This window comes from Lytechinus pictus, chromosome 15, assembly GCF_037042905.1.
Source record: "Lytechinus pictus isolate F3 Inbred chromosome 15, Lp3.0, whole genome shotgun sequence".
In the NCBI taxonomy this organism is placed as follows: Eukaryota; Metazoa; Echinodermata; class Echinoidea; order Temnopleuroida; family Toxopneustidae; genus Lytechinus; species Lytechinus pictus.
This window is the reverse complement of record NC_087259.1, coordinates 31229534-31257366: the sequence shown is the minus strand read 5'-3', so window position 1 is coordinate 31257366 and position 27833 is coordinate 31229534. Positions and strand designations below refer to the sequence as shown.

General features: G+C 37.1%; 1 protein-coding gene and 1 long non-coding RNA gene across 2 annotated transcripts; both read left to right on the top strand.

The window, feature by feature from the left end:
* The first annotated feature begins 3797 nt into the window (after positions 1 to 3797).
* On the top strand, positions 3798 to 15329 carry LOC129277586 (putative deoxyribonuclease TATDN2). Its single transcript, XM_054913743.2, has 2 exons — positions 3798 to 3977; positions 12039 to 15329. The coding sequence occupies exons 1-2, from the start codon at positions 3836 to 3838 to the stop codon at positions 14222 to 14224; spliced, it is 2328 nt and encodes a 775-aa protein (XP_054769718.2). The 5' UTR covers positions 3798 to 3835; the 3' UTR covers positions 14225 to 15329.
* Positions 15330 to 15945: 616 nt separating this feature from the next.
* On the top strand, positions 15946 to 27375 carry LOC135156790 (uncharacterized). The gene is made up of 3 exons (XR_010295819.1): positions 15946 to 20704; positions 22011 to 22330; positions 27303 to 27375. It is a non-coding gene; the product is annotated as an uncharacterized LOC135156790 (long non-coding RNA).
* Positions 27376 to 27833: the final 458 nt, after the last annotated feature.

Below are 27833 nucleotides of genomic sequence, written 5' to 3'. Positions count from 1 at the left end.
ACTTTAGCCAATAGGAGGATATACATGTACCTCGGGTATGCCTATCTAAACAATTGATTAGAGCGGATATCTTTTATTTTCCCCAATTTAAAACTGGACACTAATTCCTTTTTGTAACCATGAACATGACTGGTATCTGATCGATCAAACAATATTAAAGTGAAGGATGAAATTATTATTTTTTTCTTATTTTATGACCTGACAAAATCAGATATTCTGAACGGCATCTAATCAATAATTAATACGAGTTGAAGTGGGAGCTCATTCTTTAAGATTTAGACACCAAAACAGGAAATTCTATGAACATTTGCAATGATGAAAAGGATGGTTATCTTCACTTGACGCAAGTGTGAATTATACAAGCCAATTTTTGTATTTTCTGTGATATGACAAATTGAGATTTAAAACAAGATTTTCAAGAACAAGGTGTAACCCCTCCCAAAAAAATAAATAAATAAAATATGTGAGCACCATGAAGCACGAACAGAAAGTTTTGATATGCTGATTTGAAGTTGCATTTTTAAGAGCATATTCTTCTAATTATTGGTGCTCACATCAATAATATATTAAGTTATCCTCTTCATGATTTCAAAAGAATACCAGTCTTCAGATTGGAGAATAAGAATTTTTCAGCTCGTGCCTTGCGCTTGCGTAAAGTAAGTTGCATGAATAGGGATTTTGTTCATTATAAAAAACATTTAAGAATATTCACATTTTCAAGTCTGAAACATAATTTTTTTTCTCCAAAATTAGAGCTCAAGCTTCGACTTTACATTATTAATATATGTAAATGTGGATGAATATTTTTTCCCTCACCCCCCCCCCCCAAATATTATGACTCGTGACTCTCCTGCTTTTATGACTAGCGACCATCTGCTACTTTTATGATTAGCAACCCTCTTCTGCTATCGTGACAAGCGACCCTCTTCTATATTTTGACGAACAACCATCATACATTATGAGTAGCCTCTTCTCATTATGACTAGTGACCCTCTTCAACTATTGGTGACCCTCCTCTACTATTATGACTAGCAACCCTCTTCTACTTTTATGACTAGCGATCCTCCAATCTTATTCAGGGGGATGGCCTGTGTTATCATTTCCCCCCAATAATTTATGGTCGATCATAATATATATGATGAAGTATAATAAACTATGATCATGATAATGAGGAGAGGCTGTGATCGTGATTATCGCGCGCTCAAAGCTTTTTGTAGATTTTGCCCTTAATGCCATGTCTGCCGCCGGGGGTTGTCTGCCCCCCCCCCCCCTTAAAATTAAAGTCTCATTTAATGCAACTGACACCCTGGTCATTGGAAACCTTACCTTATCAATGCCAATCTTTTCCTTCGTCGGGCCTTTTGCCGCAGTAACATTACCCCTATGGCGCCCTATGGAAAGTCGAAAACAGCAGGTTTACTTATCTTTATTCAAACCGCTATGTAGGCTATTGCTGGTACAAAAATGTTAAAACTGCTGTTTTAGACTCGCCTTACAGCCGCCGTAATGGAAATGTGACTGGGGCATTAGTTAAGACCAATGCTCCATCGACGGGTCTTAGGGACTGTAAGGAACGCACCATTAGATATCCAGGGGGGGCAGGAAGTTTTTCCCAAAAAAGTTGACTTGCTATATGAACAAAAAAACTTGAATCACCATCAAATCATCTGAAAGGTGCAAAAAAATTGTCTCAATGGAGTAAGGAAAAAAACTTTACTCAAAGAAGAAAGGAAAACAATTTGCATCAACCCAAACTTCCAGCCCCCCCCCCCTGGGTATCTGATGGTGCGTCCCTTAGTTCAGACCAATGATCCATCGTAGGGTCTTAGTGAAGACCAATGGTGAATCATGCTATAATGACAAAAATGCAACACTGAAAATGGTATGAAATGAAAACTCACAAAAATAAATAAAGTAAAATCAATAAGAACAAGAAACAAGTTAAGGTAAGTAAATACTAATGGAATTATAGAACAGTTATAAATGTTCAGACTTTTTTAGACCAATGATGCCTTCACCCATCACTCTTATATTGGGTTGGCCTTACATCTTACAGGTTCCATCAAAATGACAACTAACCGTTTGACATATTTTCCAAGTATATCTTAAGTAGGAGTGACGATGAATTAAAGAGGTTAACATGCAGATGGATGTTCATGCAACATTCCTGACTAATAGATCAATTCAAAATAAATTGAAAAAAGTAACTTTTCTTCACATGCATTAAAAGAGGCAAAAAAGAGTTCAAATTGAAACATAATGGCCCCATTAAAATAAATTTTGTATGAAAATGAATGAACAGAATTAATGCAGTGGATGTATGTGAGAAATCAACAGAGGCCAAAGACCAGTCAAGGCTGATCACCCTATTTTCTATATTTCAACATAACATATAGTACTTAAAACAAAGAGTGGTATAGGAAATTAAGCAGAAAGAACAATGTGGAGATATGAGATAAACAACAATCCGTACGTTTTTGACAACAATATAGTGAAAAACAAAACAAAGACAGAAACACGTCATTTTTTTATTCACGTTTGTTACTAAGCATGACTAAAGTATAATAATGATGTACATGTACAGACTGTATCGTAAGTAGGTGTGGTAAACATGGACAGGCAAAAAATCCCCCCCCCCCCCTGAAAAAAAAAATTGGAAGGGCTCGTAATTAGTGAGGGTCAGTCAGATCAAGATGGGGATGTGGTAAACATGGACAGGCAGAGTTTAGAATCGGGAAGCAAGATCCATTCCTCTCTACCAAAATTAGTACCACATTCTTACTCACTTTGCATTCCTCTCTCTTACCAGAATGAACAAATTTCAAGTCCCCTTACCGTCTGCAGTATGGAATTTTTTTTTGGGGGGGGTGGTGGCGGTATGCCTAGGGGGTATAATATTAATTCCGACATCAATAAATCTCAATGAATCGTGATCTCACAATAAACGAAAAATAAATTTTCAGACATAATTTCGGAGCGAAAGTACATGTACTAATCTAACCATCCATATTAGTGCATTCATTATAAAACCCAAGTGGAAGTCACAGAATTATTTTTATTCCGTGGACAAAGTCGAAAAGTTGCGTCTAAAGGAGCAGTATTGTAATTTCTTCCGCAAATCAAAATGGCAGCGCGCATCGTGCTATCAGGCAGGTTTCATGACGTATATGTTGTGGGTATTTATGGAATTGTCATAACTTTGAAGTTTTATAGATCTAGTTCATGAAACTTAGACATAAGAGCAATCAATTATCCTTGCACATCCTGTGCGAGTTTCAGGTCACATGGCCAAGGTCAAAGGTCATTAGGGTCAACACACTTTGGTCGTGTTTGGAGTATTTGTTGAATTGGCATCATAACTTAGAAAGTTTATCGATCTAGCTCATGAAACTTAGATAAGGGTAATCAAGTATGAATGATATGATTGTTTTGCACATGTCTTAGGTCACATGATCATGGTCAAAGGTCATTCATTGGACATAATATTTTATTATCACATTAGTGTTTTCTTTTGTGAATAATTATGCCATAGCTGTTTTCAAAGGCAGCACTGCTGTTTTATCGATTTGCGTAATGCAGGCGAGACTGCCAGAGGCGTTCCACATGTTACATGTCTCTTTCTTCTAACCAGCCAACTAGATTGTATGTCATGAAATTCATACGTGTAGATGTGATACTAGTTAGAGTTAATCATATCTGCGTACACAGAATGAACCCTCCTTATATAGAGATAGTAAAATTGTAATGAAATAATTATGTGATATTTGTTTCTGTTTTCTCCTGATATATTAAGCAAAGTCAGCAGCCCCTCTCGAAAACTCCTCAGGGAGGGAACATGATACCCACACGCAATCAGCAATCCCCAACCCCAGGCCTCCTGGGCAACCCACCCCTATTGCTACAGCAACCTCCCCAGGGAGTGGTTCAACAACCATCTTTGCTACAGGGCAATACTCAGGCAATGCAGAATCTAGCCGGTAAGTGCTCTCAACAGGAATGTAATATGTATTTCATCAAGATTTTTGCTCTTTAACTCTTAAACTCTGAATCCCATTTTCGTTTACAATCTTTCTTATATGTTATAGTGCTATGAATGTATTTTGAAAAAACTCTGAACTATACATGGCTGTTATATTTATCATTTTTATGGCGATGTTTTAAAACAGACTCTTCCGTCCTTCGGTCAAAATCTGTAACAGGAGTACACACTCAGCTTGAAGGCCTCATCACGGTGGAAGCACCGTGGTGTAGCGGTTCTGACTCTCGCCTTGTAATCAGAGGGTTGTGTGTTCGAATCCCACCATGGTCTAGCATCCTTTGGCAAGGCGTCAATCCACAATTTGCCACTCTCCACCCAGGTGTTAAATGGGTACCCGGTAGGATGCGAAAGTCTATGTAGTATGCCTAGCAATTGAGTCTTGGAACTCTTGTTGGAATGCTCCCCAGGGAGTGGAGAAGGTGCATACATTGTATGCGGGCATGCAAGGATCCAATGACCGGGGTAATAATATATCTGTAAAGCGCTTAGAGACGTCGTTCCGATGTGTTAAGCGCTATATAAATGCGGAATATTATTATCAATGGAACGTTATTCGCCTATACTCAAGCAGCAGGTTATAGCATGAATATGTTGACTGCTATCTACAGGATCACAAAGAAGCTTAACTGTAACCATAGAGCTATTATAGAAGGAGAACCATCTTCCAATTCCTCTGTTAATCCTTTGTTATCGCTTCCTTCGGGCGAAGGAACGATATCTAACATCAATCGGCGAGCCGCCAGGCGAAAGTTAGAGCCCGCTTACATAACGCGATAAGCCCGCTCGTAAAAAATGAGGTCAGAGATTTTTTGAAGGTCCATGCGAGGCACCGCCATAAACCACGTTCTCCCACATAACTTCCCTTCGAGCTCTGTTTTTTTTTTCAAAATCGAAACACGACTTGCTGTTCTTCCAACATCCATATCTCTTTGTACGGATTCCTGATGTATGTCTTTTATGTATGGTTGAACTTCTGAGATGATCCCCTTTGCATACATACCAAATACGTTACAATCTGATTCAACCCAGCCACAGTACGTACGGAGAAAGTTGGATATTAGTCATTTATGTATGTCTGTCTTTCTTGCTTTATTTAAACCTTCTCCTGTGCGCTCCTGTCTTAAAAATTACAATGAGGGGGAAAAGCATACTTCAAAGTTGATTCAGATGGTAAGATTATTTGTTGGTCGTGTATGCCTTGAAAATATAACGACGAATTTACGGGGCATTTCTACGTCGATTGATGCATCATCGAGTATCTTCCGGTGCCCCACGTACTCCTATTTGTGTAAGTTGAAGGTGAGTGTGATGCTTGAGCTCCGAGCTCGCACGCTCAGCTCATTCACACAGTACAGGCCTCAGCTCCGGACCGTTTCGGAAAAATACTAGAATTAACGCACTTGAAGAGATAGATCTAGACCTAACTTTTATGATATTTCGTTGATTATGATCTGTAAATTTTATTTATATTAATATTACCCATTGGGTCCGAATGACGGCGTTTTAAATTGCATTCGATCAACTTTCCCAATCCGATTTAGGGCTGATTTACGGGCGGCATGCGCCTGTAAGTGTGAAAGTGCCGAGATGGACCACCCTTCTGTGAGGGGATTAGCGGTGCCGCGCATGGGGCAAAGCGTTCAAGAGAGTCAGTCCTCCTTCTGTAATAGCTCTATGCTGTAACCATGTCCAGACCATTGGGCGGCGTGCATCATCTCTGCCAATAGTGCTTGTTAGCCCTGGTCAATGACATAACTTTATGTTATGTATAGCGCACTTTCCATCGTGATTAGATGCTCAAGGCGCTTCAGAGCAGAACAACAAAAACTATTTACATACACATGTCTGAACACTAAGTCAGTGTCTATCAAAAAGCACTCTTAAACAGGTATGTTTTCAGGTTGGTCACGTAAGTCTGGGTTTTCAAACTCTGTGGAAGAGAATTTCACAGGTAAGGCCTTGCATGAGCAAAGGCCCATTCCACGCATGATTTCTTAGCAACTGGAATTTGTAAGAGATTAGATGATGAGTATCGTAAATATCTTGAGGGTTGGTAATTATGCATCAAAGATTTATTGTAACTGGGGGAAGTTCCATTGACTATATGAAAAATCAAAAGAAGTATTTTAAAGACTATGTGTTCCTTCAGGGGCAACCAGTGAAGAGTTTTCAATATAGGGGTGATGTGGCTCTGCTTGCTAGCTAGATAGAGTTACAATACGCACTGCTGTATTTTGCAACCTTTGCAATTTTCCAAGTTGAGAATCTGGTAAGTTGTAAAGGAGGCTATTACCAAAATCGAATCGTGAAGAAATGAGTGAATGTACCAGTTTCTCTGTTGCTGAGCGAGTGAGATATTTTCTTATGAAGCCAATATTGCGCAATTGATAATGAACTGATCTGCAAATGCTTGTAATCTGGTTTGACATGGACATGTGAGAATCTCTTGAGATCTACAGTTAGATTAAAATTTTTGTGAAACTTCCCCTGGTTATCATTAGCATCCATTTTCTTAATGTACATTAACTATGTATCAGACTCTGATATTAGCTGGTGTGTTTGCCCATTTATGTGCCTTTCATCAGTAGCCATAAAAGGGCGCTGTTTGTTGTGATTGGTCTTCCGTCAAGGGGTTCTCATAAAAGTACTTGTTTGATATAATTTTAAAGAAATTTTATGATATTGGCTGACCAATTTGATTAAATCCATCAAGGATCCTGAGGTTCAAGAATTTGTGGGTTAAGCAAATTTTGAAACTTCTGCAATTACTTATGTTTGAAAATATTCTGTTGATGATTCATATTAACCCCCAAAGTGTTAATGATTGTATATTTTTTCATGCTTTGTGTATTTTTATAATTCTATTTTGATACTGTTATGTTTTATATTGTTTTTTATGTAAAAGTTCTGTACAATACGGCTCTTGCTGCGAACAGTCTTGAAATAAAATACCATTATTATTATACTTTATTTTGTGAAACGGTAAGTTCTGTCAATAGCATAGCACATCAAAAGACGTTTTTTTAATTATAATAATGATTTTCACCGGTATAATACTCGTTCAGCTTCTCATTTTCATCTTCCACTGACCTCTAATAATCAAATTCATAATTCTTTTAAACATGCAGGATCTAGAATTTATAACAATTTAAATCCTATAATTCGTTCTTGTTCATTTAAAATTTTACTTAAAAGACAATTAGTTAGTGGTTATTCATCTTGATTCCCTTTCCCTTTTCTAAACATACCCTCCTCTCTCCCCATCTCTCTCTCTCTCTCTTCTCTCTTTCTCTCTCTCTTTTGTTTGAGTGCAATGGGTCATGGATGTTTGTTGGGTGTGGGTGATTTTGTGTTCGATGTGTGAATGTGCATTATAATGATTGTCTATTTGAATTGAATTATTTTTGTTCAGTTTAATACTTGTAAAGGGGCACCTGCCTACAAGATTTTAATCTTTTTGGTTGCCTCTTACCATACCGGTATGTTGATTTTTCTTTTACATGAATGTATAAATTATATTTATTTGTTGCATGTGTTGCTGCATTTATGCATTTATATGTTATTTATAACATTGTATTTAAATATTTTTATATGGTTAATAAATGAATTGATATTGAAGTACATAGATCTAGTTGATAAAACTTGGACATAAGAGTAATCAAGTATTACTGAACATCCTGCTTAAGTTTCAGGTCACATGACCAAGGTCAAAGGTCACTTAGGGTCAATAAACTTTGGCCATGTTGTGGGTATTTGTTGATTTCCATCATAACTTTAAAAGTTTGTGGATCTGGCCCATTAAACTTGGACATTAGAGTAATCAAGTATCACTAAACATCCCTTGTGAGTTTCAGGTCACATGACTAAGGTCAAAGGTCATTTAAAGTCAATGAGTAAATTAGATGTTTGGGAAATTAAAACGAAATCTTTACCAAGGTTAAGTTTTTTTAATATCATAACTCTGAAAGTTTATTTTAGTCTTGATTTTGGCAATATTAGTCTTCTTTTTAATATACCTAACTCTAAAATTACCCGACTTAAAAAACTCCAGAATTCAGCAGCTTGCATTGTTTCTCTATCAAATAATCACGATCACCTCACTCCTGTTCTTAAAGACCTCCATTGGTTGCCCATAAAGGATCGCATAGTTTTCAAAATTCTACTTTTGGTTTATCATATTATCAATGGATCCGCACCCGATTACAACAAGTCTCTTATACACCACTATCAACCTGCACGCACACTGCAATCATCCCAATCTAGTCTCTTACGTATTCCACTTTCTAAAAAATCCTGGGGCGATCGAGCCTTTGCTCATGCCAGACCAGCCCTGTGGAATTCACTACCACAGGAGCTGAAGAACTCAAACTCTGCAACATCCTTTAAAGGAGAATGAAACCCTTGAAACCAGCTGAATCCATATCAAAGAGAAAAATCAAAGAAACATATTGTTGAAAGTTTGAGGAAGATTGAATGAATGATAAGAAAGTTATGAGCATTTGAAAATTGAGATCACTAATGCCATGTAGATCCTCCCATTGGCAATGCAACCAAGATCTGTGATGTCACACACATACAACTCCCTCATTACTTTAGTACTTATTTCACTTATATTCTCACTTTTATAGAGTCTATCACAAGGTGAGGTGTTCTCTTTATGAGAGGACAAGTACAGAGGTTTCACAACATTATATCAATGATGAATCGTTTGTCATATGATTAGAATGAGCAAAAAGAGATATTTTGGGGTACATTTTCAGTGTCCAAAAGGGGAGAGTTGTCCAGTTTTGGACACTGAAAATATACCCCAAAACATCTCTTTTTGCTCATTCTAATCATATGACAAACGATTCATCAATGATATAATGTTGTGAAACCTCTGTACTTGTCCTCTCATAAAGAGAACACCTCACCTTGTGATAGACTCTATAAAAGTGAGAATATAAGTGAAATAAGTACTAAAGTAATGAGGGAGTTGTACGTGTGTGACATCACAGATCTTGGTCGCATTGCCAATGGGAGGATCTACATGGCATTAGTGATCTCAATATTCAAATGCTCATAACTTTCTTATTATTCATTCAATCTTCCTCAAACTTTCAACAATATGTTTCTTTGATTTTTCTCTTTTATATGGATTCAGATGGTTTCAAGGGTTTCATTCTCCTTTAAGGGCAACCTAAAATTGCATTTGTTCACCAGCAGGTACTACATGTAGGTTTGAAGACAGACATTTTCCCTCATTTGTAATTTACCCTTTCTTGTACTTCCCTTAGTGTCATGTCTCTTCACTTTTATGTTTTGCTCTCTTCTAAGCGCCTTGAGCATTTAATCAAAATGGAAAAGACGCTATATAAATAATATGGTTTATTATTATTATTTATATATCTAGTTCATGATAAATGGACATAAGAGTAATAAAGCATCAGTGAACATCCTGCAGTAGTTTCAGGTTACATGACCAGAGCTCCCAAATAATACGTTTTGTACGTATTCGGTCCATTTTTGTCTCGCCTGCATAGCAAAGCGAGACTCTAGGCGCTGCTTTTCCGACCGCAACGGCAGCGGCGTCAACATCAAATCTTAACCTTAGGTAAAGTTTTTGAAATGACATAACTTAGAAAGTATATGGACCTAGTTCATGAAACTTGGACATAAGGATAATCAAGTATTACTGAAAATTCTGCTTTGGTTTCTGGACACATGTCCAAGGTCAAAGGTCATTTAGCGTCTATGAACTTAGACCATGTTGGGGGAATCAATATCGAAATCTTAACCTCAGTTTTAAGTTTTTGAAATGTCATCATAAATATCGAATCACGTAATGCAGGCGAGACTTCCAGAGGCATTCCACTTGTTTTGTTTGAAATACGTATGTATGTTTTTCCCAGAAAAACCCTTTTTTCAAAATTTTGAGTATGCCTTTAATTCATGTGTGTTCCTTTGATTTAGTGTCGAGAGTGATTTGTATGAACTAACGAATGTAGACTGCAACAATGCATGGAACTGAATGTACATGTATTTCCGTGGGCATAGATGGGCACTTGCGCTATCTCACACCCCATAATCACCCACTCAGTTACTGACGCCATGAAAAGCCGACATCTTTGTGTTATAAAAACAGGTGGCTGCCGTAATTGTTGTTTCAATATTATGCACATGGCTATGCATTTTGGGGGTAGCAAGATGGCAGATAATCGTGTTCGAGGCGTACACAATATCCATTCAAGCAGATAAGACTTCGGTGGTTGAACGTGCGAAGCGTGAGCGATGTACCGTACGATGCATACCTGTCACAGATGCCAGGCCTAGCGGCCTAGGGATCTAGTGCGCTGGCTTTGTGTTGCTGGTGTTTCAAGTGTCTGTTACATTTCATGGTACTGGCGCTCTAGGCCGCGTTAAGCATAAATGAGGTAGAGTCTAGCTATGCCGTGCATTTTGTTCAATTTTGTTCTGATTTATTGTTATTTGATTGAAAATGAGAATGAAATTAAAATAAGGATGGAGAATCTGATGATGCAAAACACAATTTCTAGGAACGTACTGTAGGTAATGTACATGTAGACCCAAGTTAATTGTTATTATATGAACAATTTTACAATATCTTGATTGAGTTTTTGAAATGTCATATTTCTTGTTTTTGAAAGTATAAGGATCTGGTTCATGAAACTTAGACATTTAAGGTAAAATTAAGGTCAATGAACTTCGTATTTTTATCATGATTTTTTTAACTGACATTTGTGGAGAAAATTACCAAAAACAATGAAAAAATATGCAGGAAATTTCCCTCTTTTCAGCTAATTTTTTTTAAAGTCCCTACCGTGGTAGGGGGACAACCTCCCCCCCCCCCCCCCTTGTGCGCTCAACTTTTCAAATCACTCAACCACAGTATTACCTACTGTTTTTAATAAAATTAATTTACAGGACTTTATAAAATAACTTTATTACACCGACCACATGTTTATTTGTAAAGGAAACATTGTTGCAAGAGCATTTTACAAAGAAAAATACTGAAACAGGGAAAAAAAAAAATTTACCTAAAAATATCTTTTTTCAGGCAGAAAAATCTTTTTTTTTTTTAAATGACAGGTTTGCAGTTCTGCATTACCAAGGCCAACAAATTTTGGTCGTGATGGGGGTATTCGTTGAATTGCCATCATAACTTTGATTCCCCCCCCCCCCTCATATTAGAAGTTCTTAATTCATTCAATAGCCAACATGTGAATCATTCAGAGTCCTCGAGACAAAATCAGACTATGTCATATAAAAGAATTTCAAATTTAAACACATGCCATAACTGTTGTATGGTCTGCCTTGAAAATAATTAATCATACATGTATAAACTGGGTTCCAAAAGAAACTTATCAAACTTCACAAGCGCACTACACAAATTCCACTCAGTCAAAATTAACAAAATTTTGACACAGGCTAGCTTTGTTAATCTTTATTAAGCACATGTTAATAATTAAAAGATTGGTTTAATAACATAGAGGCTATAATCCCTCAAATCAATTGGTTCCGGAATCCAAAGTCACAAAATGTAGTGCGCTTGTGAAGTATTGATAAATTTCTTTTGGAACCCAGTTTACATCAAATAGATTGCATAGTGAGCATCACAAGGACTGTATTTATATCTGTTGCCTTTTCATGTGTGAAATCAAAACTGACTATTAGTGATTTTTTGTTAAATATAATTTTGTCTTTAAGCATTAAATGAATCAAATCCACAATATGTTTCCCCGAAAGGCTTTGTTGTTTTGGTGTTTTGTACCTCAGTGTAAAGATTTATTTAAGATAAAGTGTAATTCCATCTTTTGAAAATGACAATTTTGGTTTTCAGAGAAGGTCAAGTGATCATGATATCAAGCATAACTAACTTTCTTGAATGATTGATATTTATCCATTTTCATTCACTTTGGTTTCAAGAAACTTTTAGAATTCAGAGTAAATATACATTGGTTTGTTTTTGTGATATCTATTTTTTATTTTTTCTTCACAGCTGATAAAAATGAAGACAAAGATATTGAAATAGTTGCATCTACTGAAATGGATGCTGGGCAAAAAGGGATCTCTTCCGAACCAGAAGAGCGTTCTTCTTCCCCAGAGTCTCAATTATGTGGACTTTCTTCTGAATTAATGCTCAGAATGGGTCCTGTCCCACCCCATGGACCCTCAAAACGCACATGGCTCAGAAAATTGCGGCGCGTAAGGAAACAGTTAAACACATCAGGGACAAAATCTTCTAAACAGTCTGTTCAATCCCCTCAAACCAAATCCAATGATTCACGATTTTCAAAGAGCCCCAAAGCTAGGCATACAAATCCTATCCCAGTGGGTCAGACCAGGGCTGAAGCCACAAGCAATGGCAAGATCAAGCACACAAAGCAAGACCAGCACAAATTGGGAGCTATACGTAATAAAAGGCCATCTCAATCCATCCGAACCTCACCCAGTGATTCTCACTCGACCAAGAGGTTCAAAGCTGTGCCCTTGGACTCGAAAACTCAAAGTAGAGCTGAACTCATAAACGTTGGCAAGACAGAGCACAAAAAGCAACCCCAAGATAAGTATGGAGCAATGTCTAATAAAAAGCCACCTCAGTCCAGCCAAAGTACGTCTGGGGATTCTCACTCGACAAAGAGGTCTACAGCTGAGCGTTTGGACTCTGTTTATAAAACTCAAGGCAGACCTGATCCCAAATACTTTGGCGAGACAGTACGCAGAAATCAAGGGCAAGATAGAGATGGGGCAATATCTAATAAAAAGCCACCTCAATCTAGCCACAGTATGTCTAGGGATTCTCACTTGACGAAAAGGTCCACAGCTGAGCGTTTGAACTCTGTCCCCAAAATTCAAGGCAGACCTGATCCTGAATACTTCGGTGAGCCTGTGCTCAGAAATCAAGGGCAAGATAAATATTGGTCAATATCTAATAAAAACCCACCTCAATCTAGCCAAAGTACATCTAGGGGTTCTCACTTGACGAAGAGGACCACAGCTGAGCATTCAGAATCTGTCCCAATAACATGGGCTGAGACTGAAGCCACAAGCAGTTCCCAAATAGGGATTGCTTTGTCTAAAACTGTAGTTCCATCCAAACAGTCATCCCTTGCTGACAAGGTTATGGGGATCCACCAAATTTCGGGAGATTCATTTGAAGAGAATATACAGATTGAGACATCTAGATTACCAGTCATTCCCCATGCATATTCTTCTTCATCAACAACTTCATCAAAACGTCTACCTTCCCCCATTGAAGGAAAGGATAATACCTGGTTTACTAGCCTCAAAAAAGGCTTGGAAACCCCCAATCCATTGTCAAGTTCATTTAAAGGGCATAAACCCATCACATCCCATTTACCTGTCATGTCTGGGTTTGATTCACATTTTCATCCAGACATGATTGGCTGGTTTAGTGGGAAGAGACCCACCCCTACCATGGACCCAGAGCACTCTATACAGTTTGTGGGAGGGATCTTAAACTTCAGTGATCCTGAGTATTACAAGGACCTTAATTTCATGGAAAAGGTCTTGGATGAACTACCAGAGAAAGGCACTTGGCGGTTTGCAGTTGGTGTCCACCCCAAATTTGCCAGTGAATTCACTGAGGAGCATTTTGATAGTATGATGTGCCACATCAATCATCCTTTAGTGATGGGTGTGAGTGAGATAGGACTTGATTTCACTGTGCCTCCAGAACGATGGCCTGATCAAGAAGCTCTCCTAATCCGTGTTCTTAGTGTAGGCTTGTGTGGAATGGTGCTCATTCTCCACTTGCGGGGTACCTCTGAGGATTTGGAAGGTAGGGCGGTGCACAACATGGCTCGCCGTCTCCTCCAGAAACATTGTCACAAGATGCAACGGATGCATCTCCAATCCTTCAGTAGCGACATGTCCCAAGTGCAAAGCTGGATTAGAAGCTTTCCACATTGTTATTTTGGCATCACTGGCTTGGCCCGGTACTTCACCCCAGAGCAAGAGGAGGCAGTGAAGGCGATTCCTCAAGACCGTCTGCTACTAGAGACAGACTCCCCTCATTTCGCTCCCCACCCAGAATTGGATGCAAATTATCCAGCTTTCCTGGGAGATGTGGGTGCAATAGTTGCTGGTCTACGTGGAATCCCCCTGCCAACTTTAATGTCATTGACTCTGACAAATGCAAGACGACTTTATGTGAGCAGATAGACTGATATCCCCAATGGGATGAGACTATATTTTTTAGTACTCTAAAGACCATGGGGGTGGTTACCGGGGTTATATACACTGATTTAAAGTTGGTTTAAATAATATGAATGAAAGGCATTTATGTAGCGCCATCTATCTAGAAATCATCTATTCTGAGGCACATTTTCATTAGAGAGAAACATCTCTATGAAAGTTAGGTTATATGTATCAAAGAATATCAGTGATGAGCTCTCAACTTTTTTGATGTCTCATGCAAGTTTTTCTTCTTCATAAGCCATGTAAAATAAAATCCATACATGCCATTTTCTAATAGAATGTTGAAAATGATTTGTATGTAAATCAGACATGCTACTCAACACAAGCTTCTTTTAGATCAATCATCAAGAATAATAAAAAAGGGGCAATTTATATAAATTTTGTTATATTACATTTGGAGCTGCTCACAGTGAAATCACTTTTGTTGACAATTTAAAAATCAGAAATCTGTTCTTCGTAGATTGCTTTTTTGCCAAAACATTTTAATGATGATATTTTTATTCAAACCAGCTCAATAGCATACATGTAGGAAAGATGTCCCCCTTTGATATCTCTTGGTGAGAAACCTATAAAGAACATATTCGCTTATGTAGCTCTCATCATAAGCCTATGATGAAAGCACAGTGAAAAATGAATTATGCTATAAACAGTGCGTCCCACAAAAAATCTGTTGAGCTAGATATCACAATCATACGTTTAGATCATAAATTTGACATTAATTGTAAGAATGAGAACTCTTCTTTGACTTAAGACCAAATACTTAGTGAATTAATTGTTCATGCATTGCAGAAAAAAGAACAGTAAATCCTGAGACATAGCAGAAAGATTTGCGCTGTAACTCACATGTAATCTGCATCTACTCCAAAGTAGAGATTAGTGAAAGAAAATTTAAAATACAAAAGATATGCTAGTGAGCCATCCATTTCTTACGCAAGGTGCATCCTTAATCTTGACCTATTTTTTGGCTCAGCTTTGTTTTAAAATTTAATTATCAAACTCTTTTAATCATTTACACATGAACTATCCATATCATATTTGGTATCAATATCAAGAATAACTTAAATCTATATAAAAGACCTTGCATCATTTTGCTTTGTTGAAAATAATAACTGGGAATCCTGGTTTCCTTTTTTGTGGGGCACAATATTACTTTGTTTTTCATCAGTTTTTCATCATTAACATAATTTGTGACCAGCCATTCCGACACCAACAATAAGTCACCGGGAAGGTTATGTGTAAATACCCAAAATAGTAATTGGTTTTAAAAGAACAATTTCTTTTACACAATTTTTTGTGGACTGCTTGGAAATTCACATAGATTACACAGTGTGCACATCTCATGCTCGAGTGAACCCCAAAGTCCAAACCTTGTTTTATCTATTTTTGAAGCTGTCACTGAGTATCTTCTGCATTTAACCAATTTTGACAAGTTATATCCATAGGTTCATTTTATAGCTTAGGATTGGCTTTTTATAAACTCAATGAAAATCCCAAAATTAATTTTGGGTGATGTATTGTTTGTTTTGTGGTGGCTGGTTACATTTTTCCCCCACACAAACTGTCACTCATTAAAGGACCGCCTTAACAAATAGTTGACTTGAAGAAGCAGAGAAAAATCCAACAAGCATAACACTGAAAATTCCATCAAAAAAGGATGTAAAAATAAGAAAGTTATGACATTTCAAACTTTTGTTTAGTTTTACAAAACAGTAAACACATCCTGGTCAGTATGCAAATGAGTTTACTGATGACATCATCCACTCACTATTTCTTTTGTATTTCATTACATGAAATATGAAATATTTTAATTTTCTCCTTATTGTCACATGAAACTTAAATTTTTTCCTTCCCTGAACATGTGAATTACCATTCTTTTAACATTTTGTGGTTCAGTCAAGTTGATCATTACTTTCAAATCTGTAAAAATTGGAATATTGTAGAATACAACAATAAAAAACAAAAGAAATAGTGAGTGAGGGACATCGACTCTCTTTATATTTGCATATCACTGTTTTGTGAAAAAATAAGCAAAACTTTAAAATGTCATAACTTTCTTATTTTACATCAAATTTTAATGAACTTTTCAACGTTATGCTTGTTTGATTTTTCTCTGTTCATTCAAATCAACATTTTTCTGGGGTAGACTTGACCTTCCAAATATGTGCGATCAATTGGGTAGTCAGATGCACTTGCGGTGCCATCACTGATATAAACAGAACAGATATCAGATATATATAGTTGTACAATGCCTACTTAGCTTGTAAAGTTGTTGTATGCGAGCAAATGGGAGGCTGAATGTCAAACATTTGTACCGTTGCACACATGACGTACCATCCAAAATGTACCGTTGCACGGCTTTAGGAGGTGACGTCACAATACGATTTAATTCATTGCAATCAGTAAAAATGAAGGTGCAATGCGCGTATAGCCTGCTGGCTAAATGCGCAATGCTGCCCAAGGGCATGTGCGCTTGTGGGATTTTGATTAAATACCTTGCATTAGGGCATGAGTTCTTTGCCAGTTGTTGAACCCCATATATTGTGCCAAGGCAGGCACCTAAGACCATTTAGCCATGAAATCAATATTGAGTAGGAGAGTATTTAAATATTTCAGTCGAGAAGTCTTAAAACGATGAACAGGATCCTTCAGTAAGTGTTAGAGTTCAGGGTTAAGGCATGTACAGTGTAACCCGGCTAAGAAAATAGTATGGGGTTAAGAAAGACAGTCTAAAACCCCCAAAAAGATATGCTTTTGTTCTGGTTACAGGTATTCTTCTAAAACTTCAAATAATAAGTTGAAGTGTGCAGTATCAGACTATAGGCGCCACTTTTCCGACGGCGGCGGCGACAGCAGCGTCAACATCTAATCTTAACCGAATATTATTTTTTTAAAATGACAGCATACCTTAGAAAGTATATGGACCTAGTTCATGAAACTTGGATATAAGGTTGATCAAGTATTACTGAACATCCTGCCCAAGTTAAGGTCACATGACTAAGGTCGAGGTCATTTAGGGTCAATGAACTTAGACCATGTTGAGGGAGTCAATATTGAAATCTTAACCTAAGGTAACGTTTTTTAAATGTCATCATAACTTCATCATCATCATCATCTGGTACAGGAAGAAGGCGGTGGCCTGTAATTCCCGGTCACTCCATCTATGGTTTTAGTCTGGTGAATCTATTACTGTACACATGCAGAGCAGTGGTAGTCATTGTAGATCAAAGCGATGATCCCACCAATATTTATCTACATGCCTTTTAAATGATTCTGTTGTTGGCAAGACGACTATATTTTCAGGGAGGCTATTCCAATCATCTATCACTCTTCTGCTAAAAGACTTGCTGCGAACTCTACAGTACTCTTTCTGAAGCTTCAGGCAGTGTCCCCTTGTTGATCTACCTACTAATTTTGTGAAGAAGTGATCTTGGGGAGATTGATAAGTCTATGCATTAACTGGTGCTCGAAGATCATGTCTCCTCTTCTCCTGTACAGCAGGGAGTACAAGTTCAATTCTTTAAGTCTGTCTTTATATGAGACGTTCTTCAGCTCTCTAACCAGCTTGGTTGCCCTTCTTTGGACCCTTTCGATCCTCCTTGCATCTTCTTTGTATCTGCTATGCCAGAGGACACTCCCATATTCAAGGTGGGGCCTTATTAGGGTTTTGAAGAACAGAGGCAGAGTTGTCCTTGTGAGTTGAGTGAAGGTTCTTTTCATTATGGCGAGGAGTTGGTATCCCTTGCTAACTGCTGATGACACATGCTGGTGACATTTAAAAAGTATATGGACCTAGTTCATGAAACTTGGCCATAAGGTTAATCAAGTATCACTGAACATCCTGTGGGAGTTTCAGGTCACAAGACTAAGGTCAAATGTCATTAAGGTCAATGAACTTTGGCCATGTTGGAGGTAATTATTAAATTGCAGTCATAACTTTCAAAGTTTATGGATGTAGTATATGAATTGTGGACATAGGGGTAATCAAGTATCACTGAGGCTGTTCTCACTACGTTCCTAAAACTAGTTTACTGGAAACTAGTTTAGTGGAAACTAGTTTAACGCGTAGTGAGAACGGTCGAAGCAGTCTTGGAAGCGATCTTCCAAACCAGTTTGGAAAACCACCTCGCGATGTAGTTTTCAAGATCGCTTTGCCTCGTTAAACTGGTTTTAGCGTAAGTAAGGACACGACCGTTCTTCGGTAAGCGATCTTCGCACATTTTGAGCGCGCTACTCCATACGACAGGTGTAGAATGCCTATGCTGCGGTTTCGAATTTCGCGCGAAACATGTCGCCCCACTGAGAGCGTTTCCATAGCAACAAGAGCGCTTTACGTGAAGTGATTTTGAAAACCACTTTCGTGTGATCAAGTGGGAACGCTAGCAAAGCGATCTTCCAAAGTGGTTTCCTGAATCGGTTTCCAGTAAACTAGTTTTAGAAAGCGTAATAAGAACGGCCTCACTGACAAGTCTTAGGTCACATGATCAAGATCAAATGTAATATAGGGTCAATGAACGTAGTAGCCTATTGTATCATTATATGAATGGTGTTTTTTGTGAATAATTATTTTATAGTAGTTCTCAAATTCAGCACTGCTGCTATATGGAATCGTGTAATGCAGGTGAGACTGCCAGAGGCGCTCCACTTGTTTATGTTATTGATTTCTAACAATCACCTTTGCCTCGTAAAATATCTAAAGCTGGATGTGGCAGAACGAGAAGGAACAGGTTTCTCGTCAACTATCATGCCACATATTCATCACTTTCCGCCACATGAAACCAAAGCCCGGTTTGGTTTCATACTGCAGTTCTGAGCACCATAGCTGGCTCACCCTGCTTGTTCGCAGGGCCAGATAGTAACATACTATTAACTGTGCTAGCCCCCTATGGTAAAACGTAGTGTGAAACCGAAGTGACTACATGTAGGTTTAAAACTGATAACCTCAAAATGGGTATAAGAGTACCCGTTTTCTTTGCCAGCAATGTTATCATGGTTTGGAGGTAAAACTTCCAAACAGTTTTCTGGTTTTCAAGAATTTACCTATAGGACCTAATATACTAAAGGTTCTTGTGGGTTAATTGGTTAACAGCTGATAACTTTGAAAATGAAATGAGAGTAGAGATCATTGTAATAATAGTTTGGAGGTAAAACAGTCCTCTACTCCTACTTCGCACTTCTACAGTGGTTTTAATCAAAGCCTGTTCAGCAACTGGATGAGGATTGGTGTTGCTATTCGGTCTATCAGCATTTCACCCCAGAAATTTGCCTGTGAGACCTATGTGCCAACAGGTGACTGGGATGAAGCTTAGCATTGAAGTATAGCATTCTTTGGGAATTTACCCGTAAGAGCTATGATGCTCCCAAGATCTTGCAGATGACCCTTAAAAGATTTGTGAATCATTCGCCATCTACAATCATGTCACAATTATCCTTTGAGGGTTAGTGATTTATTGTGACTTATCTTCGCACATCCCGTTTTATTTAATTTCTTCACTTTTTTTTTGTATTGTAAGCAAATCTCTGCCTAATTACCTGGAAATTTTCTAGGATATATAGAATCGGTATATTTACTTACTACACAATAATGAATGATACCAAAGTGGTTTAGCATAGCAATGCAACCCTTTCTCAGGAGATTTTAAAAATATTGATAATTTTGCTGAATAAATCATAATGCTTTATATATGCTTTTCACACTGCACTTTTTTCCCTTAAACTCAGGAAATTGGTGGGGCTAAGGGGGGGTCTTAGCCCCACCAATTTCCCGGGGTTAAGCTTAGCCCACTTCGTTTTCACACTACGTTTTAGCAAAGTGGGCTAGCACGATAAATAGTACGGTACTATCTGGCCCTGCAAAAAAGCAGGGTTAGCCGGCTTATTGTGGTGCTAGCACCACAATTGCGGTGCTTAGAGATGCAGTGTGAAACGAAACAGGGCTAAGCAAAAGTGGGGCTAAGCATTAGCCAATCACAGAAGTCGAAATTGCACGTTAATCGCGCTCTGTATGGTAAAATCATCAATATTTATGAGCTGTGTGATTGCCCGGGGTTAAGGCGTTAACCCCGGCTAAGCAAATAGTACGGGGTTAAGAATGACAGTGTGAATCGAAAAAAAGATAGTATGGGGTTAAGGATAGTCTGGGGTTAAGGATAGTATGGGGTTAAGGAAATGCAGTGTGAAAAGCATATTAGAGTTCATACATGTAGGAAACAAGAACAAGTCTTACTCGGCAGTGTATGTGCTAAAAAAATGTCTGCCTCTATCAAGATCTGGCTCTCTGGTAGGATGGACCCCTTGCCCAATGTCCACTTTATAGTAATGCACATGTTAGGGTCTTGTGCACATACCTGTGCAGACCCACAATCCCATGATTTAGAAAACGCAGCAGATAAGCTGACATTCCCAAGAGAACTGCTGTACAACAACCCTCTGAGTAACTGTACTTTGGTAAGTCAAAACTTCTTTTTAATACACACTTTTTATAACACCTTAGTATATTATAACTCGGACTAAGGCTGATTAATGTTGGACTTAACTATGCCATGTTATTGAAATCGCTGGTAGCTTTACAGATTCATGTATGTCCCATTCTCGGAATCAGAGATTTAATGCAAAGTGATTATAGCTGGCCTCACTTATCTCTGTTCTGCCAGGGACAATTGATTTGGCACACCACTTTAATTGTTCTATTGAATGGTATGGTGTAGGCTGAGTGATTCCTGAATGGAGCTATGCATTGACTTTGATTTTGCTCATTCATCTTTAGACTCACTCTTGCTTATTGTCTCCTGTTCCTTTTTTTATTTTCAATTTCAAACATGTAATTAAATGCAACGCCCCCACCTCCAGCTTACATTTGCCTGATTTACCATTGTCTTCTCCTGTATTTTCACATTTTATCTCATGTCGCTATGCTTATCTTTTATGAAAATGTATCACACAATTAGCCTTTATGACTATGAGGCGCAATATTAGTAAATCTTTCAATTAAATTCTTTATCAGTACTGAGGTTATCATATTCTGGCATGCCTGGACACATTGCATAGTGGGTCATTTTACAATCTGGGTGACCAAATTGTCTTATGAAAAAAAGTGACTAATAAAAAAATGGTTTTGTTTTTCATCATTTTTTTTTTGTGTCTGTAGTAAACAAATGAAATGCTAATGATTCCTAAAAGTTGTGAGGCATTGATAAGGTCACCCACTTATTTTTTGTAGGGGTTCAACCTTTTAATTGCATGTTCTGTCAATTGCCATATTTTTGGAGAGGACATATTTAGAGAATTGGAACCTCATTTTTGGTTATAAATTCAAGTTGGGAATAAGCAATCGCACTTCAATAATCAATTCTGATTGGCAAAACAATACCTAATGATTGCTAATATTAAAGATATGCAGGCTTGAAATGGGGTGGGGGGATGGGACTGTAATTTTGGTCATAAACTAGCAGATATGTGTATTTTAATAATTTCCTTTCCTCTTGCAAGTTGCTCTATTAGTGTTCAATACCAGTTACCCATTTTAATCATGGAAACGATGTTAAACAGCCAATAAAATTGAGGCATTTCATTGAAATTGTCATAACCTCAAAAGAGACCTATGCTGATAATAACGAGTGCACAAATGATGTGACATAGTAGATTCAAGCATCAGTCGATCTTAGTCATTTGAAATTATCATCTTAATGATACTTGAAAAGCATGAAGTACAATGTCAATATTCTTCTGCTTGGTTGTAATTGATTTTCTATAGGTGCCTATGCACATCAAGTCAGATCAGTCAGCATTCCATTGGACAACGTGACTACAGCAGCAGTGGAAGCAGCAGAGATAGAGACCGTGAACGAGGGAGGGATCGTGCCCAGCAAGAAAGAGAACCAGAAAGGGAACATCGAGAGAGGGAATGGGAACGAGAGAGGAAACGTCGTGAATGTGAAAGGGTGAAGGAAAGGGAGAAGTCTCCAGTGAAGCGATCCAGGTCTCCACATCATTCCAAGTCACCGAGAAGATCACCAAGGCCAGGAGAGTAGTACAACGATACTGTGTTCAGATCCCACGCTTTGCTCTGGATATGTAAGTCATTACACCTTTATTCTTGTTTTTTTTTTAATGATAATGACGATTTTATGGATGACTGCCAATTCAGCTTTGCTGCTCTTTCATCAGGTGCTATAAATATACATGTACAGCGCGTCACCAAAAAAATGTCCTTCTGATAAACGGGCTGAATTAATTCTAAAAGGTAGTATTCTCAAATAATTGTTAATGAGTAGAAAGCTCATTTCATGATTTAACTTCTATGAAAATTTCATTGGTCGTGCTTCAGCGGTTTTAAATACACACTCTGTTACGTAACAGTGGTGCATTTTAGCCTATTCCAAGTTTGCAGTCTTGATGTATTTCTGCATTGTCTATGGCATATTAACCACAATTTTTACATCCAGGATTTGAGCAGGGACATTTCCCTAATCATATAAAGGCTCATCAAATCATAAACTTGGGCATGTTCAGAAGGACAAGAAACATACAAATTAATTTTGTTTGATGATTGATAAGAGGGAATCAGAGCACCAACTTGGAAAGAAAATGTGAATGACGGATGAGTAAAATAAGCTGAAAAATAAAGGGGAATCCATAAGTTAATTACCCTTTGCGAAAAGGAACTTTACCAGAGAATAAATTGACTTTTCTTTCAAAAAGTTACATTGAATTAGCTTAAAGGTCAAGTCCACTCCAGAAAAATGTTGATTTGAAGAAATAGAGAAAAATCCAACAAGCATAACACTGAAAATTTCATCGAAATCGGATGTAAAATAAGAAAGTTATGACAGTTTAAAGTTTTGCTATTTTTCACAAAACAGTGATATGCACAACTCATGTGAGACAGTCGATGATGTCCCTCACTCACTATTTCTTTTGTTTTTTATTGTTTGAATTATACAATATTTCATTTCTTATAGATTTGACAATAAGGACCAACGTGACTGAATCATATATTATTAAACAATGCTCATTCCACATGTTCAGGGAGGAATTAATCGTTGTTTCACTTGACAATGAGGAGAAAAATAGAATATTCCCTATTTCATATACTAAAATACAAAAGAAAAAGTGAGTGGATGATGTCATCAATCTCATCATTTGCATACCCACCAGGATGGGCATATAACTATTTTGTGAAATTAAGCAAAACTTTAAAATGTCATAACTTTCTTATTTTTCATCTGATTTTGATGAAATTTTCTGTGTTATGCTTGTTGGATTTTTCTCTTTTTATTCAAATCAACTTTTTGTGGGGGTGGACTTGTCTTTTAACCACAGTAGCTTATTAACAAAAAAAAAAGTAATGAAAACAAAAGTGCAGTATTAGGCATGAATTAGGCATGAAACACTAACAGACACGACCAGTTGTCCTAATCATTGTGCATCTCCTGTTATCAAACATGAAATGAACTGTCAAATATTGTTTTTACCCTTCTGAACATGCTCAAGATTGTGATTTGATGAGCCTGGTTAGGTCATGGAGATTTCCCTGGTCAGATCAGGGAATTCCTTGGTCAGAATGTTCAAAGGGGGTTGATATGCTAGAAAGTGCAGAACACACAGCAGAACTGCATGCATGCAAACTTGGAATGGGCTGAAAAGCACTAGTGTTACATAATAGACTGTGTATTCAAAACCAATGAAGCGAGACAAATGAAATTTTTAGAAAAGTTAGAACATGATATGAGCTTCCTAGTTCCATACATTTCATTGAGAAAATGATTTATATTTTTAAAGTAATTTGGCCGCATATCAGAGGGACATTTTTTTTTGGGACGCCCTGTATTCTATATTCAAATGCATGTGTGCCCAGTAACAGGCTTCAAGGCAGGAAGGCATAATATCCTACTTTCACCTCTGGTATGAAGGATGAACATCATACTTTAATTTCACAAATCATTACCTGCACTGCATCTATTGTATAGAAAGGAATTTTTCAACTTGCATATATATATGTATTTGTATACATGTATTAACTGTTTGCAGCTCAGTTTACTTTAAGGACGTTCCACAATTAGAGTGAAATCCTTGTCATTTTCACCAAACTTTGCACATTGATACTGAAATATACAGGGTACAAAATAACGATACAGGTATAGAGATCAGAAAGTTATTTTGATATTCACTTTATTCAGCTTTTAACTCCAATATAGTCTTCAGACTTTACAAGAACCGAGTTCACATACAACTACATGTACAAGGTTGAAGAGCATGAAGAGTCAACTGCCAGGTTACTTAGCATGGTACATGTTGTCTACTCTCTCAATACATACATGTATCGATGGTCCTGTTCAGGACACACCCTAAAAACCAAACCAAGAATGTGTCTATTCATAAGCACCTTGCCTGGTGCAGGCATACAATACAGGCTGACCTGTAACTTTTTATCATTCACTTCAGGCTCTACATGTATGCCCAAGAGTTATGCTTGCACCTGTTATTCATATCACTACAATACTTTGGCACCTGAAAATTCCAAATATAAGCAAAAATTAAAGGGATGGTCCGGGCTGAAAATATTTATATCTGAATAAATAGAGTAAAATTCACAGAGCAAAATGTTGAAAATTTCATCAAAATCGGAAAACGAATAACAAAGTTATTGAATTTTAAAGTTTATCAATATCTTATGAAAACAGTTATATGCACATTGTCATGAATATTCATTAGGTAGGCTGATGATGTCACATCCCCACTTTCCCTTTTCTTATGTTATTACATGAAATCATAAATGTTTCATTTTTTCATACATGTGTAAATGATGTGTTCCATTACTATGAAATAAGTTGCGGCAATAAATAACTGATGCACTTATTCAGTTGTCAATCCAATTGTTTTAGTTCTTGGTAGAAAATTTTTGAATAAACCTATTTTCATATAATAAAATACAAAAGAACAAGTGGGGATATGAAATCATCAGCCCACCTAATGAATATTCATGAAGACATGCCTAGATCTGTTTCACCGGAATAATGCAAATCTTTAAAATTCAAAAACTTCGTTATTTGTTATCCGATTTCGATCAAATTTTCATCATTTTGCTCTGTGAATTTTACTCTATTTATCGAGTAGATATATCTAGCCTGGACCATCCCTTCAATTTGCTGTTTATTTTACTAATTTATTTTGCTTGTTACCTTCAAAGTCCTGGGGTATTTTGTATTCTTGTAACCCCAGGGGTGGGGGTTTGGTCATCATGGTCCTTCTTAAGATCTTGGCCGCAGATCGCATGATCGCAAGGAAAATTTGCATGATTGTAGAGAATGGCATGATCTAAGCAGTTGCATCGGTACATTTCACTAAATTCATGTATTTTAATTCATATGAAGGAATTATGCTAATTCATTCATGAAATCATACTTTTTGCTCTCATTCACTTAATAAAGCTCCTAGAATGCTAATTTTTGTCTCGCCTGCATAGCAGAGGGAGTCTCTAGGTGCCCATCATCATTGAAATCTTAACCGAAGGTTAAAGACCCAGACCGGAGCTAAAAGTGCAATTTGACTAATGGGAAATATGTAAGCTACATAGTACAACAGTATAAGTTTTATGCATATTCACCACTTAACAGCTGAGTATTTTGCTTATTAAAGAAAAACTAAAATTAACGGCTTTCGTGGGGGAATAGGACAAAAGGCTCACCATTGCCTTTCTCCTGCCCCAAGACCGAGACGTCATGTTGTGTTATTGTGATTCCATAGGCTTGTACACTGAAAAGGGGGTAATTTTTCTGCTTTTCAGATTCTGAATTGCTATGTCAGGAAAACTGCATGGGTACACATAATCTGATTGGAGATATATTTTCAAAAAACTGTGCCAAATAAGCAGGAAATATAATATGATGGAAAATAGTAAAAAGCCCTAGATTTCAAGAAATTATCATTTACAAGAAAGTCTATTTTCAAAGCCTGATAATGGGAGCTATTGTTAAGCCAAATATCCAGCTGTTAAGTGGTGAAAATGCATAAAGCTTGAAATTTTGTATAGTACATGTAGTTTATTGGTATATGATTTGTCAATTTCATTTTTGGATTCGGTCTGAGTTTTTTAAATATCATTATAACTTAGAAAATATATGGAACTAGTTCATGAAACTTGGACATAATGATAGTCAAGTATTACTTTACATCCTGTCTGAGTTTCAGGGCACATGACCAAGGTAAAAGGTCATGTAAGGTCAATGAAGTTTTGCCATATTGGGGGTATTTGTTGAATTGCCATAACTTTGAAAGTTTATAAGTGAAATGTGGATATTGGGGTAATCAAGTATCACTGATCATCTTGCAAAAGTCTTAGGTCATACGATCAAGGTCAAATTCATTAAGGGTCAAGGAACATAGTATTCCATTGTCATATCAATGGTGTGTTTTGCGGATGATTATTCTATAGTCATTTTCAAACTCTGCCCTGCTGCTATATTGAATCGCATCATGCAGGCGAGACTGCCAGAGGGGCTCCACTTGTTGGTAAAAATATTCTTTATAGCATTTAGTCAGCTGGCATGCCATGATTTAACGCTACTTCCACAAATTAGCCAAGTCTGGTTTTTCATAAAGAACAACTTTCAACTTGATGTGAAATTTCTAATGATCATCTGGACCATATTAGGGATAAAATAGGGTCAATAGAGGTCATTTTTTATATGCCCTGATTGTGTTAACCCTATGGAGTGTCATGTCAAATTGTTTCTTGTTACACTGAACAAAAAAGTGTGCAACACCATACCCTTGACCTCTTGTTAGAGGTCAAGTCCACCCCTACCCAGGAAAATGTTGATTTGAATGAATAGAGAAAAAATCAAACTAGCACAACCCTGAAAAATTTCATCAAAATCGGATGTGAAATAAGAAAGTTATGACATTTTATAGTTTTGCTTATTTTTCACAAAACAGTAATATGCACAACTCAATGGCATGCAAATAAGACAAACGATGATGCCTCTCACTCACTATTTCTTTTGTTTTTATTGTTTGAATTATACAATATTTCATTTTTTTACAGATTTGACAATAAGGACCAACTTGACAGAACCTGTTCAGGGAGGAATTAATCGCTGTTTCAAGTAACAATGAGGAGAAAAATTAGAATATATCATATTTCATATAATAAAATACAAAATAAATAATTGATGACCTCAGCAGTCTCCTCATTCGTATACCGACTAGGATGTGCATTTAACTGTTTTGTGAAATTAAGCGAAACATTAGAATGTAGTATCATTCTTATTTTCAGTGTTATGCTTGCTGGAATTTTCTCTTTTTATTAAAATCAACTTTTTGTTGGTGGACTTGTCCTTTAATGTCTTATGACTGGAAAGATCAAAAGGTCAACAAACTTTAATTTGAAGGCAAAATACACTGAAGATGGTTAGAAGCAGGTTTGATGGGTTCTTAGTGTCTTTCTATTTTGAAAAAAAAAACCTCTAAAATCTCTATACAAGATTGCCTTATCACTAGATAAAAAGAGGCTCAAATATTTGCTCATTTAGGATGGAAATACATAAATAGAGATAGACGTTGATTACATCCAGTG

Coding starts and splice junctions, on each gene's coding strand:
- LOC129277586 (XM_054913743.2), top strand. CDS start 3,836: ATGATACCCACACGCAATCAGCAATCCCCAACCCCAGGCCTCCTGGGC. Junction 3,978..12,038: donor GGCAATGCAGAATCTAGCCG/GTAAGTGCTCTC, acceptor TTTTCTTCACAG/CTGATAAAAATGAAGACAAA.